The sequence below is a fragment of the Labrus bergylta genome, chromosome 16 (assembly GCF_963930695.1).
Source record: "Labrus bergylta chromosome 16, fLabBer1.1, whole genome shotgun sequence".
Taxonomy (NCBI): Eukaryota; Metazoa; Chordata; class Actinopteri; order Labriformes; family Labridae; genus Labrus; species Labrus bergylta.
Window position 1 is genome coordinate 16,155,148 of NC_089210.1, and position 14,646 is coordinate 16,169,793.

The 14,646-nt window shown below is 42.3% G+C and overlaps 1 protein-coding gene across 3 annotated transcripts; it reads right to left on the reverse strand.

Annotated features, from left to right (window-relative positions):
• Window positions 1–261: 261 nt before the first annotated feature.
• Window positions 262–11,326, reverse strand: si:ch73-364h19.1 (uncharacterized). 3 transcript variants are annotated; one of them, XM_020651605.3, is made up of 5 exons: window positions 10,911–11,326; window positions 9,590–9,699; window positions 5,482–5,574; window positions 4,198–4,362; window positions 262–1,279 (listed from the first exon to the last, which is right to left on the reverse strand). In XM_020651605.3, exons 1-5 carry the CDS (start codon window positions 11,071–11,073, stop codon window positions 1,124–1,126), a joined length of 687 nt encoding a protein of 228 aa, XP_020507261.1. In that variant the 5' UTR covers window positions 11,074–11,326; the 3' UTR covers window positions 262–1,123. The 3 variants fall into 3 exon arrangements, with proteins under 3 accessions (XP_020507261.1, XP_020507259.1, XP_020507260.1); XM_020651603.3 differs by having other exon boundaries at window positions 4,189–4,362; window positions 10,911–11,317; XM_020651604.3 differs by having other exon boundaries at window positions 4,189–4,359; window positions 10,911–11,311.
• Window positions 11,327–14,646: the final 3,320 nt, after the last annotated feature.

A 14,646-nucleotide genomic window follows, 5' to 3' on the forward strand; every position in this document is an offset into this window, starting at 1 on the left:
ACACGGATCCTCCTTTGTTATTATTTCACTCCACTTCACGCTGTTCTACAAAGCTTTTCGTAATTGTGCCCGAGATTTTAGAAAAACTGACGCAGTAAAAAACAGATAAAATGTTTGATTAGGAAATGAGAAATCATTCATCTGTGTGTCATTATTACTTCATGGAGGGCAATCTTTTATAAGCGGCGCCTCCTCAGCAGCTCAGACATGAAACTATACTGTTGATGTTTCTGAATCATGAAAAAAAAGGAAAGAACAGAAAACAGTAGAGACAGACCTTTATGGGATGTTCGAGGCCGATACAGCAACATAACAAAAGAACATTAATTACATTCTTTTAAAAACATCACACATTGTAAACGTATTTATTTGCAGACCTGTTAGCTCAGCTGTGACGCTCCGCACAGATTCAGAGCGCCCTCTGCTGGACAAACTACATAATGTCACCATTTCTTAATCAACCATTGCATTGTCTTTTTTTTTTTTGCACTATTATTCAGGTCTGGTGGCTGGAGAGGTGCCAGGTCACATCCAGAGTGCAACCTTGAACAAGGCACCAACACCTCAAACAGCTGTGGCGTTCTCCCTGTGTAGCAGCCGCACGCTGACATCCCTCCATTGATGCGTCCTGCAGGCATGTGTGTCTTTCAGGCCTGTGTGTGTGAGAAGCATGCCTCTCAAATCGGTCCTATCTAAAATATTTACACTGTTACAAACATTTCTATGACAGGTCGACATCAACAATAATATCAGAACAAAAAGACTCTAATCTCATGTGAGCCTTAAAAACAGTAAAAAAAAAACAAGTGATCACTGACAGATTAAAATCACATTATAAGGAGGAGTTTTCGTTTTGGTTTGTGTTAGTCCTGACTTTATGGAGATGTTCCAGCCACCTCAGTCAAAGTTCAGTGATTCTCCTCATTAGTCACCCTCTGTGTAAAGAACAGCAGCTGATATAAAGAGTTTCAAACATTCACATGTGTCCGGTCTGCTGCTCCTCTTTGGTTTCTCTACAATCATCAGTCTCTCAACATTAAACTCTTTTACGTCATGAGGTATCTGACTCCTCTGAAGGCTCCGGTCATCGTCCACATTCAGCCTGATGAGACCCTGATGAGGGTCACATGGGTAGAGTGTCGCTGCCGACCTGATGAGGTGCATCAAGCCCGGGGTTGGTGTAGAAACTGTGAGGAGGTGGGAGGTCCGGAGCAGAGGAGAGGATGTCGTACGGCAGCTCCACAGACTGGCGGAGGCTCTCCTCGTATGTCGGAGGAGGCTGCAGGAAAAACAAGACCGATTATTCAATTAAACTGAGTCGGAAAAACAAACAAAGAAGAACAAACACAGAAATGAAAACGTATTTTCTCAAAGGTTGGAATTCATCCCTCATATTGTGCTGCAGACAAAATATTGCCTCCTTTCTGCAGAGATCAATCAAACTTTATTTGTATAGCACCTTTCAGACAAATTAAATTGCAGTTCAAAGTGCTTTACAAGAGTGCAGAAAAGTTATTGACGAAAAAAAGTTGTTTATAAAATCACTGAGAGACTAATGCACACCAATAAGAATTTAAAAAATAATATATATATACATATTAAAATGAACAAATAAAATATGACACATTAAAGCAATAAGATATTAAAATTAATACATAGGAGAAGAATATTTAAAATTGAAGTAGGATAAAAAAGACAATACAATAATGTTAAGATTTGAATTTATATAAAAGCCAGACTGAATAAATGAGTTTTAAGACTCGGCTCCTCTCAGACCTTCAGGAAGGTTGTTCCACAGTCTCAGAGTGTAACAGCTGAAAGCAGCATCACCAAAAGGTTTTTGTCCTGCTCTGTGGAAAGACTAAGAGAGAGGAACTGATACAAAGTCTGGTCCTTTACATAAAGCAGGACAAACAGCTCAGGCAGAGTCTGAGCCCACCCCCCCCCCCCCCCTCCTGAGTCTCCATCCTTCCAGACCAGCCCACTGACCACATCCTCTCCCGTCATAATCTCCAAAAACCATCATCTGACTCATCGCTCATATGATCGATCACTACACATCTGAAACGTGCTCCTTGTTGCTGAAAAAAAGAGAGAGAGAGAGAGAGCGTGTTTCCCCAGGATGAACGTGTTGCATCTCAAAGTTGAACATCTTTCCTTTTAAAATATTTGACATGATGTTTGTATGAAACATTATTAATTAATCATTAATCATTTCAGTGTTTTATCTCTGTGATTCACACTCCCCGACTAAAGCTCCTTATCTTTTAATTACTTGGAGACCCTCAGGCGACAAAGAGCAACCCCACTGCCCTCTGCCTGACACACACACACACACACACACACACACACAAAGTTTTACTGCTACCCTGCCTCAGGATGCTGGACGGACAGGCTGAATTTAGGGTCCATCATCTGAACTCCTGCGATGGGGGAGGGGGGGGGGGGGCTTTTGAGTGACTAGTGATGGGCTGGCCTGAAAGTGTGTGTGAGTGCTTTCTTTGTGTGAGTGTGAGTGTGTGTGTTTGTGTGTGTGTGTGTGTGTGTGTGTGTGTGTGTGTGTGTGTGTGTGTGTGTGTGTGTGTGTGTGTGTGTGTGTGTGTGTGTGTGTGTGTGTGTGTGTGAGCTGGGCAGTCATGCTGGGGACTGTTTAATTAAAGGAAAAAAATGGGAGGTCGAAAAAGGAGGAAGGCAAAAAAACAAAAAGGGAGAAGCAGACGGGAGCGGAGCGCTGCATTCCCGGCCTCTGTTTGCTCTCAGGATGCGGCTTTAATTACGTCGGAACCTTTTTCTCATTACCTTGTTTGCTCGAGCGTCCTGCGAGTCAAAGGCTCAGAGAAAGATCAACACGGTGAAACCTTTGAAACGACCGTCGCTGGGTACAATTCAGCCAGCAGCATCTGATGAGCTGATAGAGCGCCGTGTTTACCGCAGCCTTATCTCTGAACGAGCTCCTGTTACAATATTGTTTGACAACGCGGCCCTAACAGAAAAGAAACCTTTTTATTAAGCTCTGTATTCACAGTGAGACGAAACATGAAGCGCTCTTCATAATGAGACGAGTTTAATGGAGCTCCTTTGACCCACAGATAGGAGTCTTTTATACCGCCACTGTCCAAACACCTGTCCTAGTCAGAGGAGCAAACATATCGTTTAGTCAAGTAGAAGAACGGATACTTGAGTAAAAACGACTCTGAAGCTGAAGCGGTGACTTTCCTTCTTTCCTGCTGTGAAAGTGTTTCAATGTCGGCTCTCAGATGTCCTCACAGTGTCAGAGGTACAAAGTGTCTCTGAAGTGGCCGTGTGTGTGCAAAGAAGCTCAGCTCAGATTTAGAGAAACTGAAATCATTCTGATTTTCAAATTAAAGAACGACAGAGTGAAATAAATGAATGTTCACTTTGCTCACTTTACTGTAATATTTAAGTTGTTGCTAGTTCTGTTTTATTTCCTTGTTAATTGTTTAGCACCAATACACCAAGTCAAATTCCTTGTATGTGTAAATGTACTTGGCAATAAACCCCGATTCTGATTCTGATTCTGATTCTCAGATGTTTAAATTAGTCTCTCTCGCTCTCTCTGTGTGTGTTCTGAATCTGCTGCTCGCCATACGTCGGCCATGTTGGTTGTTTCACTTTCATCCACACGGCTCCAAGTTGTCCCTGTCGCGTTCACCAGTCAGTTTTGTCTTTAACAACTTTTTCCTCCACCAAGCAGTCCGGTTTGGTTCAGTACAGTTCAGTTCATTTTGGTACAGTTCCTATATTTGGTAAGCGGAGTGTAAGCCAGATTTTTTCATTTATTGATTTGGGTAACATTCCCAACTTTTGACGGTGGAAGCGCCAATTAATGGTTACCGAACTAAACTGAAGCAGATCGCTTGGTGATTAAAGGGGCTTTATTTAAAATAATAGATTTGTATTTTTGGGGTTTTTCTGTCCCTTCCATTGAGGTCTAAAGAAGTCCTGATGTCTGGCGGGCTGCGTGCGAAGATGCAAAGTAATAAACATTTTCCTAAAATGCCTTAAAGGTTAAAACAAAACTAACCTCTTTGAAATGTTAGAAGTAGAAAGTTCAGCACACAGGTGAATCATTGTCATGGCACCTGAAAATCTTCACTGTCAAAGCTTTAATGACTGTATCAAGGACTGTCACCGCCCCCCCTCCCCCTAATCCCTGACTGAACCCACCTCGCTCACAATGGGTCCATTGAGGCCGAAGCGGTCTGCGATCATCATGTGGATCTGCCTCTGGCGGTCCTTCTTTCGGACGCTCTCGTAGGACGGGAGCCTCGGGAGGGGGGCGTCTAGAGCGGGCAGAGAGTAGCTGGAGGGTAGACCGACAAAGAACAGCTGACCCACCTGCTGAGACACAGAGGGACACTCATGAGGACAGATAAAGGACACTTGAGGTGTTGGAGATGTGGATTGTGGTCCAAATATACCACTTAAACCGAGAGGGGGCTTCTCAATAACTTCGACTTCCTCTCTCCTCCTCTGACCTTCAAAATGTTTCCCTGTCTGCCATAATGGAGGATTTTCAACTTGAGAAGATGAGGAGAGAGTAGACGAGAGGCTTCTGGAGGAGCGATGAAACACAAGTGTAACCTCTGTAGAAGTAATTTATCAAATTATGGGCATTTAAAGGTTTAAAGGTGACATATTCTCCTCCTCTTCTTCAGTTTAAAGAAGTCTCAGAGCTCCTCAAAACATGTGTGTGAAGTTTCTTGTTCTAAATCCACTCTGATCCTGTATTTGATCATGCCTATAAACCCCTCTATTTCAGCCCTGCTCAGAACAGGCTGTTTCTGTGTCTGCATCTTTAAATATGTAAATGAGCTGTGTCTGACCACGCCCCCTCTCTGGAAGGGCTTGGGTGTACTCGGTGCTTTCTCGCTCCATGTCCTATTGTTTACGGTGAGAAGGCAGACTCAGAGGGCAGAACAAACACCTAGCTGTGGGAGTGTCACCCACCTGGGGGGAGGAGTTACTGCCCTTTGTGATGTCATGAAGGGAAAATCTCCAAACGGCCTGTTTGAGCACACATTTTCTGAAAAGTGGAGCAGACAAAAGACGGAGAGGATGGACTTTTCTCATCATTGGGGGGTTTGTAGACAGACTAGAGACACATATTAGAGTTAGAGAAACATGGGGAAGTGGATTTTACAGAATATGCGACTTCTAACTCGATATATGATCATTATTTTCAACTTTAGGTGCCCCCCAAAATTGAAGAATTTGTCCTAAATGAGGGTTTGTTTGGTAACTTTTGTCTGTTGGTTTTATAGCCGTGCAGCATCAGAAACTCACTTAGAGATGATTTTTCACTTGTCAGTTTCGTCTCTCTCAGAACTCATCTTTCAAGACTTAAGATGTGAGGTCGAGTCATGTTTGCACAAAGAAAAGCACCCTGTGTGTGTTTTTCTTCTTTTGCTGCAGCAATGTAAAGACTTATCATGTCCAGGCCCTGCTGTGTTTTCTCACCTGACTGTCGTTGTCGTCGACGATGTGACTCTGCTCCAGACACGCCGAGCCCACCAGAGTCTGCCTGCTGCTGTAGTACTGAGGAGGAGCGTCCTGTGAAAAGAGACACATGTTTGTCTCACTTTGCTCATCAATTCAGCCGAAGTCTTAACAACCTGTTGAATTTTTAACTTCCCCGCCGGGGGTCCTTGTCGCTCCTCCGACACTACAATCCGCTCATTTCAGCCCAATTGAGCGATTTTCATGCCTTGTTTCATCACTGTAGACACCGCCTGCTTTAGCAATACCATAAATTACCCCGATCAATAAGACCAACACCCCCCCTGTTTCCGTGCCCCCTCCCCGTCCCTCCCCCCTCTAACACAGACCTGTCACTGTTTCACTGTATGAGCTGCAGGAATCCTGCTTTTAAAAAAAAGGCCGGCCAGTAAAGAAGGTAATTGCCTCTGGCTCTAAATGAGCGTCCTTTGTGTGGAGGACAATGTGGCGTCCTACTGTGTCATCAGGCTCCCCGGGCAACACACCACACCGTGTGGTCTGTGTGCGGCTGCAGCAGGTAGCTCCTAACGAGCAACGCTGCAATACACACATCACAGACGACAACGCAACACGACAACAAGACAAGACAACACAACAACAAGAGAGAGAGAGAGAGAGAGAGAGCAAAGTCTAAACTGCTCAAGTACGTGAAATGTTGCCAACATATTTGTGCAGGAGTTTGCCTGAAATCTTTATTAACTTAAACCAAGAATTTACCCAATATTAGGTGGTAAGACTTCTACATCTGTTGCCGTGGTAACAAACAGGTATCGATATCGCTTAGAGGTTTAAAGATCGGATGTCGAGACAGCCCGAGACGTTAATAAAGGAGATTTCCTTTGAGTACATTTATCTGAAGTAGAGTTTCTGCACACAATGAAATGCATTTAAAAAAAAATCTGACTTATTGTATAAAGGTTGTGTTGATGTTGCTGTCGTTATGGCAACCTGAGTTCAAGCACCTTTTATGATAAGTATGATATATTGTAGAGACAGGACAGTGGGTAGAGGTGGAAAGCCTCAGTACTTGGGGCGCCCTGACTAATGTTGTGGTCTTGGGACCAATTTTTGGAGGCCTCGGTTTCGTCTAAGAATTGAAAGCATTTTTAGTTGGTCTTGTCCACTTCATTACTGTGATTAAAAAACGCTTCTCTCTAAAATGATGACTAACTTTAACTAATTTGTAGTTTGATTTTTATCCCCTGGTTACGGCCTCAACCTTCCCAGTGTTATGTGTAAAGGGAGTGACACGCCTCCTGTACACAAGATGATGACTTTTCAGAGATATTTATGGTCTCGGTCTCGGATATGTCTTGGTCTCTTGACTACAACACTAGTACAAACTAACCACAGGCCACTGGCACCCCGTGTAAAGCATCATAACATGACGTTTAAAAACATTTATTGATGTTTATTTTTGCCTAAAAAATGCAAAAATAGCCCCAAAAAAACCAAAAAAAGAAACGTTGAATAACTACGACTTCTAGGTATTAATATAGTCTGACTTTTACTAGACTTGAATAGAAACTTGAAAATGTGGTTCCCCTCCTCAGGAGAATATGAAAGAGGATTTCCTTCCAGGAGGATCTGAAACAGAGGTAAGATTTCTGCACGCAAAGAAGCGAATGAAAACATCAGATTTATTGTCTAAAGTTTGATGCTTTATGTCTTTACAACTCTTTTTGTTTTAATACTTAAAAAAAGTGAAACAATCTATGATGTCCAAATGTGTGATGGTACTGAAGAGAGAGAGAGAACTTTCTAGATTGCACAAATACATTGGTAACGTTTGTGCAGGAGTTTACTTGAAATTTCTACCAGTTAAAAACAAGACGTTATCCTGTATTTGGCGTCCATGACTTCTATTTTTGTTACTATGGTAACTAAACCGTTATAAGTTGTTTGATTTTTACTAGTTTCAAATCAAAGTTTCAAAAATCTGACAACCCAAAGTTGAACTTTATAAAATATTCATCAGATTGATCATTTTCCCAGGCCGCCGCTCAAACAATGACATCACTCACACTCAGAGTGACGCACTCTGTCGACCTTTGCCACGACACTCACATCGTTTCAGACAGAGAGAGAGTCCACTCCGAAAAAGGTGAAGCCAAAGGTCACGTTCCCTCGCTGGTTTCTACTTTTAAGAGGCGAACAGAAAAGTCCTGAAGGAAAGAGGAACAGAAAGGAGACTTGTCCTTTTGTCTCGGCCAGTGTGAAAAAGCACAACCGTGTAAAATCAGTGTTGAAGTCGGGGGAGGAGCCCCGGCAGCAGCGTGTCTTTTTTTCTACCTCTGCAGCCTAAAGGAGATCCATTGTCCCCGTTGTGTCCCCAACACCCACAGAGGGCTCTGCCCCCCATTCATGCTGCAAACTGAAGCAGGGCGAGGTATGTGACGATGAAGTTAAAGACATGAGCAGAGTGACAGAGTGAGGAATGACCGACCGCCTTCAAAAGAAAATCACATTTATGTCAAGAACTGATTTATTCTCTCTCTCTCTCTCTTTCTCTCTTTACTTAATTTCTATGATTGTTTTAAAAAAATTCCCTGGCTTCTCTGACAACAATGCAGCAGCCAGTATGTCCTCCTTCTAACTTTAGATTCTGCTCCTGAATGCTCTGGATTTGTTTGGACCAGAGAAGGTAGGTGGTTTTAAGACACCCCCCCACACGGCCGTTTTGGACGCCCCTCGGTTTGCCAGATACGAGAGCAGTTATCAGGTCAAACCAACAGGTGTTGCAGCGATGGAAGCGGGCAAGAGAAGTGGTTCAGATAGAAGTGATTGTACCCGACCTAAAAAGCCTCTGCATGTTTCTAATAAGCTCCAGGAGCAGAAACGTGCTCAAACTAGGATCAATATTGGAGATGCTTTTGAAAAATGGAGAGAGGTTAGAACACAGAAAGGTTTACAGACCCATGCAGAGCTGGCTAAACACTGAAGCTTCAGAGTCCACCACATGGCAACCTGCATGAGCATCGACTCTAGAGAGGAGGGGGGGGAGAGAGCTCTCTATGATGTTTAGAATTTGGACTGCAGTACCCATTTTAACCACTAGGTGTCAGAGTTACATACTGCTCCTTTAAGTAAACTCAAATAATGTTTGTTTTTATCTTCCTCTCTTGATTATACATGAGTGACTTTGTAATGTATGTGTACATTTTGTTTGAAGTTATTTACACACGTTTTTTTGCTCTTAAAGACGTGTTAGCGTTTGTAAATATGCAGATGGACACACTCCCCTCTCTAATGTGTACATGCAGTTTGAGTGCCTTTGTGTGAAACAGACAGTTCAGCTGTAAAGTACAGAAAGAATCTGTCCTGTATCTAATGAAACTCTGATGTCTGACTCAGGCTGTGACTAAAGCCGCCGTGTTGTCTTATCAGCAGCAGCGTGCATGAATACAGCTGTGAGAGGTCAGTTTGTCCCAGTGCAACGCTCTGTTAGTTCCTCAAACGGGACAGCAGAGCCTCTCCGTTAAACACAGCTGCACAGAGCTTCCCATCTGCTGACAGGGGGGGGGGGGCATTAGTCGTGTCTCTGCAACCCGAAGATAACACGCAAACTTCTCCCCCGGGATTTAAGGAAAGAGGAAGTAGAGAGAACAAGCGACCAATGAGAAGTCACCTCAGAGAGGAGTGTTTACATGCAGAGATTTATGGTGTCAAAAAAAACATTCAGAAAATGTCACAGGAGGCTCTCTTTTTTTTAAAGCTCCAGGTGAGGTTTGCTTCACCTGTGATGCTGATCTGAGTGATTTATTCACTGCAGCACGACCAAGAGGCATCAATATTCTCGCTGAGTGCTAATTCTGTCCAAATCCATTAGAGCCGCACCGTGGCGTTGGGAGATATTTCTGCAGGGTTGTTAATTCCACTGAGGCAAACTGACGACGATCATATCACGTTTTATTCTCGTCTCGTTCCCCGCAACCGTGCAAATTGAATGTGACACTTGTTAATGGGGTCTGTCTTTAAGTCTGGGTGAGCTCTGTTTGAGTGTCAACAAACAGAAAGCTCAGCACCTCTCTCCTTTGGTTTGTCACACTTTGGGAAAGGGAGGGCTTACCATATCTGCACGCGGCCCCCGACAGGAGCGCATCCTGCAGCACTGAGGGTCTTTGCGGTACATGATGGACAGCAGCACCACGATGACCACGAAGAGGATCAGAGAGGAAACTGCAGGACAAAGAAGGAAAATGTGTGTCAATCACAGCTCAGACACACACACAGGGAGGTGTGTAAACAGTTTGAATCTCTGAGAAATAAACGACAAGATGAGAGAGACTGCTCAAATTAAAGGATATTCTGGTGCCAGATTCATCTTCAAAAATTAGAGTAGAAAATACAAAACTACAAGAGAAGAGAGCAAGAAAATATAGAGTGTAGAAGGGTCAGATGTAGAGAAAAGGCCTCTTAAAAACTGAAGTGAAATAAGTCTAGGAGAAAACAGAGCAATAAGTGAAGAAGCAGACAAACTGATAATACAGTAAAAGTCATAAAAATTTACTTTCAGTAACTTCTTATGTGTTTATTGCTTTTTAAAGTGTTGTTGCACCCTTGAAATGAACCGGTCAGAACTCGTCCATCTTCACTTTTAGCAACTTTTATTAAAGAAATGCCCACAGCTTTACACAAGCTTTGTTTTTCAGCCTACACACACCTCTGTGTGTTCTTCACTGAGCCTCTCTTAAAGGGCCAGTGTCTTAATTTTAAAAAGGTAGATCATAAAACACAGTATTTACTGTTTATAACTGTTTTTTTTTACTAATTATCTTAGAAATATAAATTAACTGAAATACTATTGGAAATTAAATTAGTTGAACTAGACACACTGATATAACAAAATGACAGAAAAAAATATGAGAATATGAAAAAGCATTTTCAGCGTGTTACAGTGTCATCATGATTGAAATGGTGAAGACTAATGTCCTGCCTTTGCATTAAAGAGAAAATAATGTTTCTTTCTATTTCTATTTCAGGTTCTGAGAAACACAGAAGAAGAGCACAGCATGCTTATTAATCCTCACTGCATGATAATGAAATGTAATATTAAACATGAGATTTTTGAGTGACAGTTTTTCCACCTTATGGAAACTTAAAAAAGGTGTAACTTATCTTCTTTCTCCCGCCTGTCAGTCAAAAACAGTGACAGCTTCTTAGACAATAAAAGACTTGATAGAAGTTAATTAATTGTAATTATGGTCGAAAGCTTTGAGTGCGAAATGTGGCAGTTGAATCTGCACATGTCGGATATGAATAAAAAAGGAATTATACAGAAGAAGAAGAAGAAGAAGATGCAAAGAAGTGCAGACTTGTTCCCCCTGCTCAGATAATCTGACTTTTAAAAAAGAGTCGCTGTTCTTTGTTATGTTTGACATTTTACTCACAGGAGGCAGCGAGCACAGTGAGCTGCTCCGAGCTCAGCTGTGAGGAGGGGACGGTCACGGTGGGACTCGGACTTGTGGACATTTCCTCCTCCTCGGTGTAAAGTGTGAATGTTCCCTTCAGAGATCCTCCAGAGCTCCTAAGGCTCAGCGCGACTCCTCTCATCCTACTTTGAAGAAAAAAACGTATCTGAGGGAGAAACGGAGTCCGGCCACTCTGTCGCTCCTACCTCATCATCATCATCATCGTCTCTTCGGTCCCCGGACACGGTGAGCGGTGAGTGACACGCACACACACACACACACACACACACAACACAAGGACCGTCCTCACGCGCTACTTCCTGCAGCTCGTTTGAAACTCTAAACACAGCGCGTGTGAGCTCGTGGATGCGCGGGGACGTCCTCCTCTTCTCACCGCGTGACGTCACTCTGTGTCCGCAGCAGTTTATTGAGTCGTGGATTGGATCTTTAACTGGAAGCAGAACACTCATTTCTGGAGATAATAGAGTGGATAAGAAGCACTTAAAGCTCCTGTGAGGAGTTTTTAGATGATTATGAAACCGACTGAAATGAATACTGAAGCCTCTTAATAACCAACAAGCGCAAACAAGACCACCAGCATCCAAACTGACTATTTCTATGTCGTTATTTTTGTAAATCAGTTATTAGTAAAGAAGTAACATGCTCTACTTTGCCCACAGGGGGCGCCAAAATCAACACAAACTAAAAGTTCATCACAGGAGCTTTAAACCTGATTTAACACCACAAGTTTGTGTATCCCTGTACAACGTTTCACTCCTTAGTTTCAGAAGTTGTTGTCGAATAAAGATTGTTTTTTAAAAATGTTTTCTGAAGTAAAGTTGTCGGCTTTCGAGGTTCACTATATGACATTACATTTGATGTTCAGAGAGAGCAGACGATGGCTGCTCCCTCAGAGTGAATCCTCCAGACCAGACTGAGTTAACACTCTGGATGCCTGAGCTGGAGTCCTGTTACCGTGGAGACAATGGGGGTCTGGTCTGGTTTCTAAACAGACAAAAAACCATGAGAGCGGCATTAGCATTCATGGGAGGGACTATGGGAAATATGCAAACTGATACCATTTGAATGATTTCAAAAACACTTTTTTTACCTTCTTTTTGGCAATTTTTTAAAAATCAACAACTGTTCTCCTGTAATACAGAAAACAATTCAAATAAGGAGGCACTGATTCTGTCCCTGGTTATGACAATATGTGAAAATGAGAATACAGATTTGTATGTTTGGGAACCAAAAGCCTGAGACAACGATAAGATTAAAAAGATTCAAGTGAAGATAAGAAAGAGAATATTTAGGGTAAAACATCTGCGGTAAGGGTCTGTAATGTTTACATATTTAACATTTAACATTCAACATAAACAGTGAAAATTAATTTTATCAAATCGAGGTAGTGGTTGTTATTCTTCATGACAAACTTTATGACAACAGTGATGTGGAGATCACAGACGAGTCAGTTTTTAGAGCCAACTCCTTTGAGAAGATTATTATTTAAAGCATTTTCTAAGGAGGTGTTTAACAGTTGTGATTGTATTTTATTTGCATACAAACCGTTTGAGAATGATATGGGGAGCAAAACACGGTCAAACGTTTATATTTTAATGCAGTGTCATGTGATCCAGGTGTGGACCGTGCACATGTAAAGTGCCCCTTTGTGCCAGTCAATGAGAAGTAGGGGTGCAGAAATGCAAAATTTCCTCTAATCGATTACTCTTCCCATTGTTAAAGCGAGTACTCGAGTAATCGTTTTGTAGTTCTTTTTTTTTCTGTAATTCTTTTCCCCCATGGGAGGCCCCGCCCCCAACTATGACGCGATGCCAACTGTATCTATTGATTAATTTGAATCTTCGGGATTTTAATAATTGTTAGTAAGAGGCCTTTGTATTAACATTCAAATATGACATTTCTTACTTCAACAGACAGCAAACCTCAAATAAAAATTCACACAGATGCATTCTGACCGTTTTAACACTTTATTATATTTAGTGCAGTGTGGCGAGTGGACGTGCAGACGTGCAGACCTCAATGCGCACTCATCGCACGTGGAAGCTGTTTTGACAGCAACATTCTGTTAACAAAGACTACAGTCTGCAGTGTAGAGCACACTTTACTCTGGTAAATGAAGTTACAATAGAACAGGTGAACGATTTAAGCGTCTGTCTGTTTCATCTTTCTCCTCTGTGCGTAATGACACACTCGCTCAATCTCGCTCATCCGTCTGCTATGAGCTATTTCTCCCTATAAGGTTGTTACATTTTGTAGTTATTAAAAGAATAATCATCTAAAATTCCAAAATGTAGGAAAACATTTTGTTAGGGTAGCAGCGTAGGGATCAACAACGGACGCGTTTCAGCACAGAGCCTTTATCAGCGCTTTGTTTGTCATCGATTTTCTTTTTGCGCTCGTGCTCCTTTTTTTCTGTTTTGAATTAGGCCTATCCTAGAACCCACAATGCAACAAGAAACATTTACAAAAATGTGGACTACAAATCGATTATCGATTACATTTTTTTTGTAACCGATTATTATTTGTTTGCACCCCTAATGAGAAGTATTGTGTTGTGGAAATGAGGAGGCTTATGCTGGTTACACACTAGATGATTTTGGGCCCGATTTGACCCCCCACCTCCACAACAATTTGGAGGGCATGGCTCGATTTGAGGTTTGTCACAACCGATTATTTTTCAAACAATCCTCAAGTGTCGATACGATTAATTTACTGCTCCGATCGAGGGTCCCCAAAGATGAATATCGAACATGTTTGCTCTCTATGATTCCAGATCGGGCTGCTTCAGATGGAAAACCTGCAATAGCCAATGAGAGCGGAGCAGACCGTGACGCATCACTTACCTGATGTTACAACTCAGCTCCTATACCATCGCCTCAGCCAGGATTTCACCCATATCTTTTTCTCGGGTAAAACAGAACACACTGCAGGACAGCCAACTGACGACGTCTATTGTTCTCCATATTGTTTTTCTTCTGAAGTCATGTTTGATCACGTGTGTTTCTGTGATTCCTTGTGTCTGTAGATTCACCACTGGGAAATTGTTACTACAAACCGCAGGCGTGTGGCCGAATCATTCTACAATTCACTTAGCAGACGCTTTTATCCAAAGCGACGTACATCAGAGAGTAAGTACAACACAAGCAAGGATCTAGAAAAAAAAGGGAACAATGAATCATCTAATGCATTGGTTCCCATCTTGGGGTCCGACACCCCTGAGGGGGGGCGCCTGAGATCTCAGGGGGGCGTGGTTATCTTTTCTTAGATACAATTATGGGCAGGCTCCAAGGACTAAAGTTTGGGAAGGGGACCCCTGATTTAATGTGTGCCTTTCACAGGATTATAATAATAAAATGGTGGAAACTATCCTTTTTTTCTCTGGTCTCCCACCTTTTTTTAAATCATCTGGCAAGTAGCCGACTTTAGTATATTTATTTTAGAGAATTTAAGAGGAAAATATGTGCAAACAACCGCTATTGAAAACATTGATATGTCTGATTTATATCTAAATATACGTTAAATAATAATATAATATAGATAATAATGTATCATGTAATAAGAGAGGTTTGGAAGACGAAAGAGCCGCTCTATATTAGTGAGCCGAGCAAAATGATCCGATCCCTGAAAAGAGCCGAACTTCCCGCCGCTCTGTAGCAACCTGACCGCGAGAGTGACGCTACGTGCGCGCGCAGCT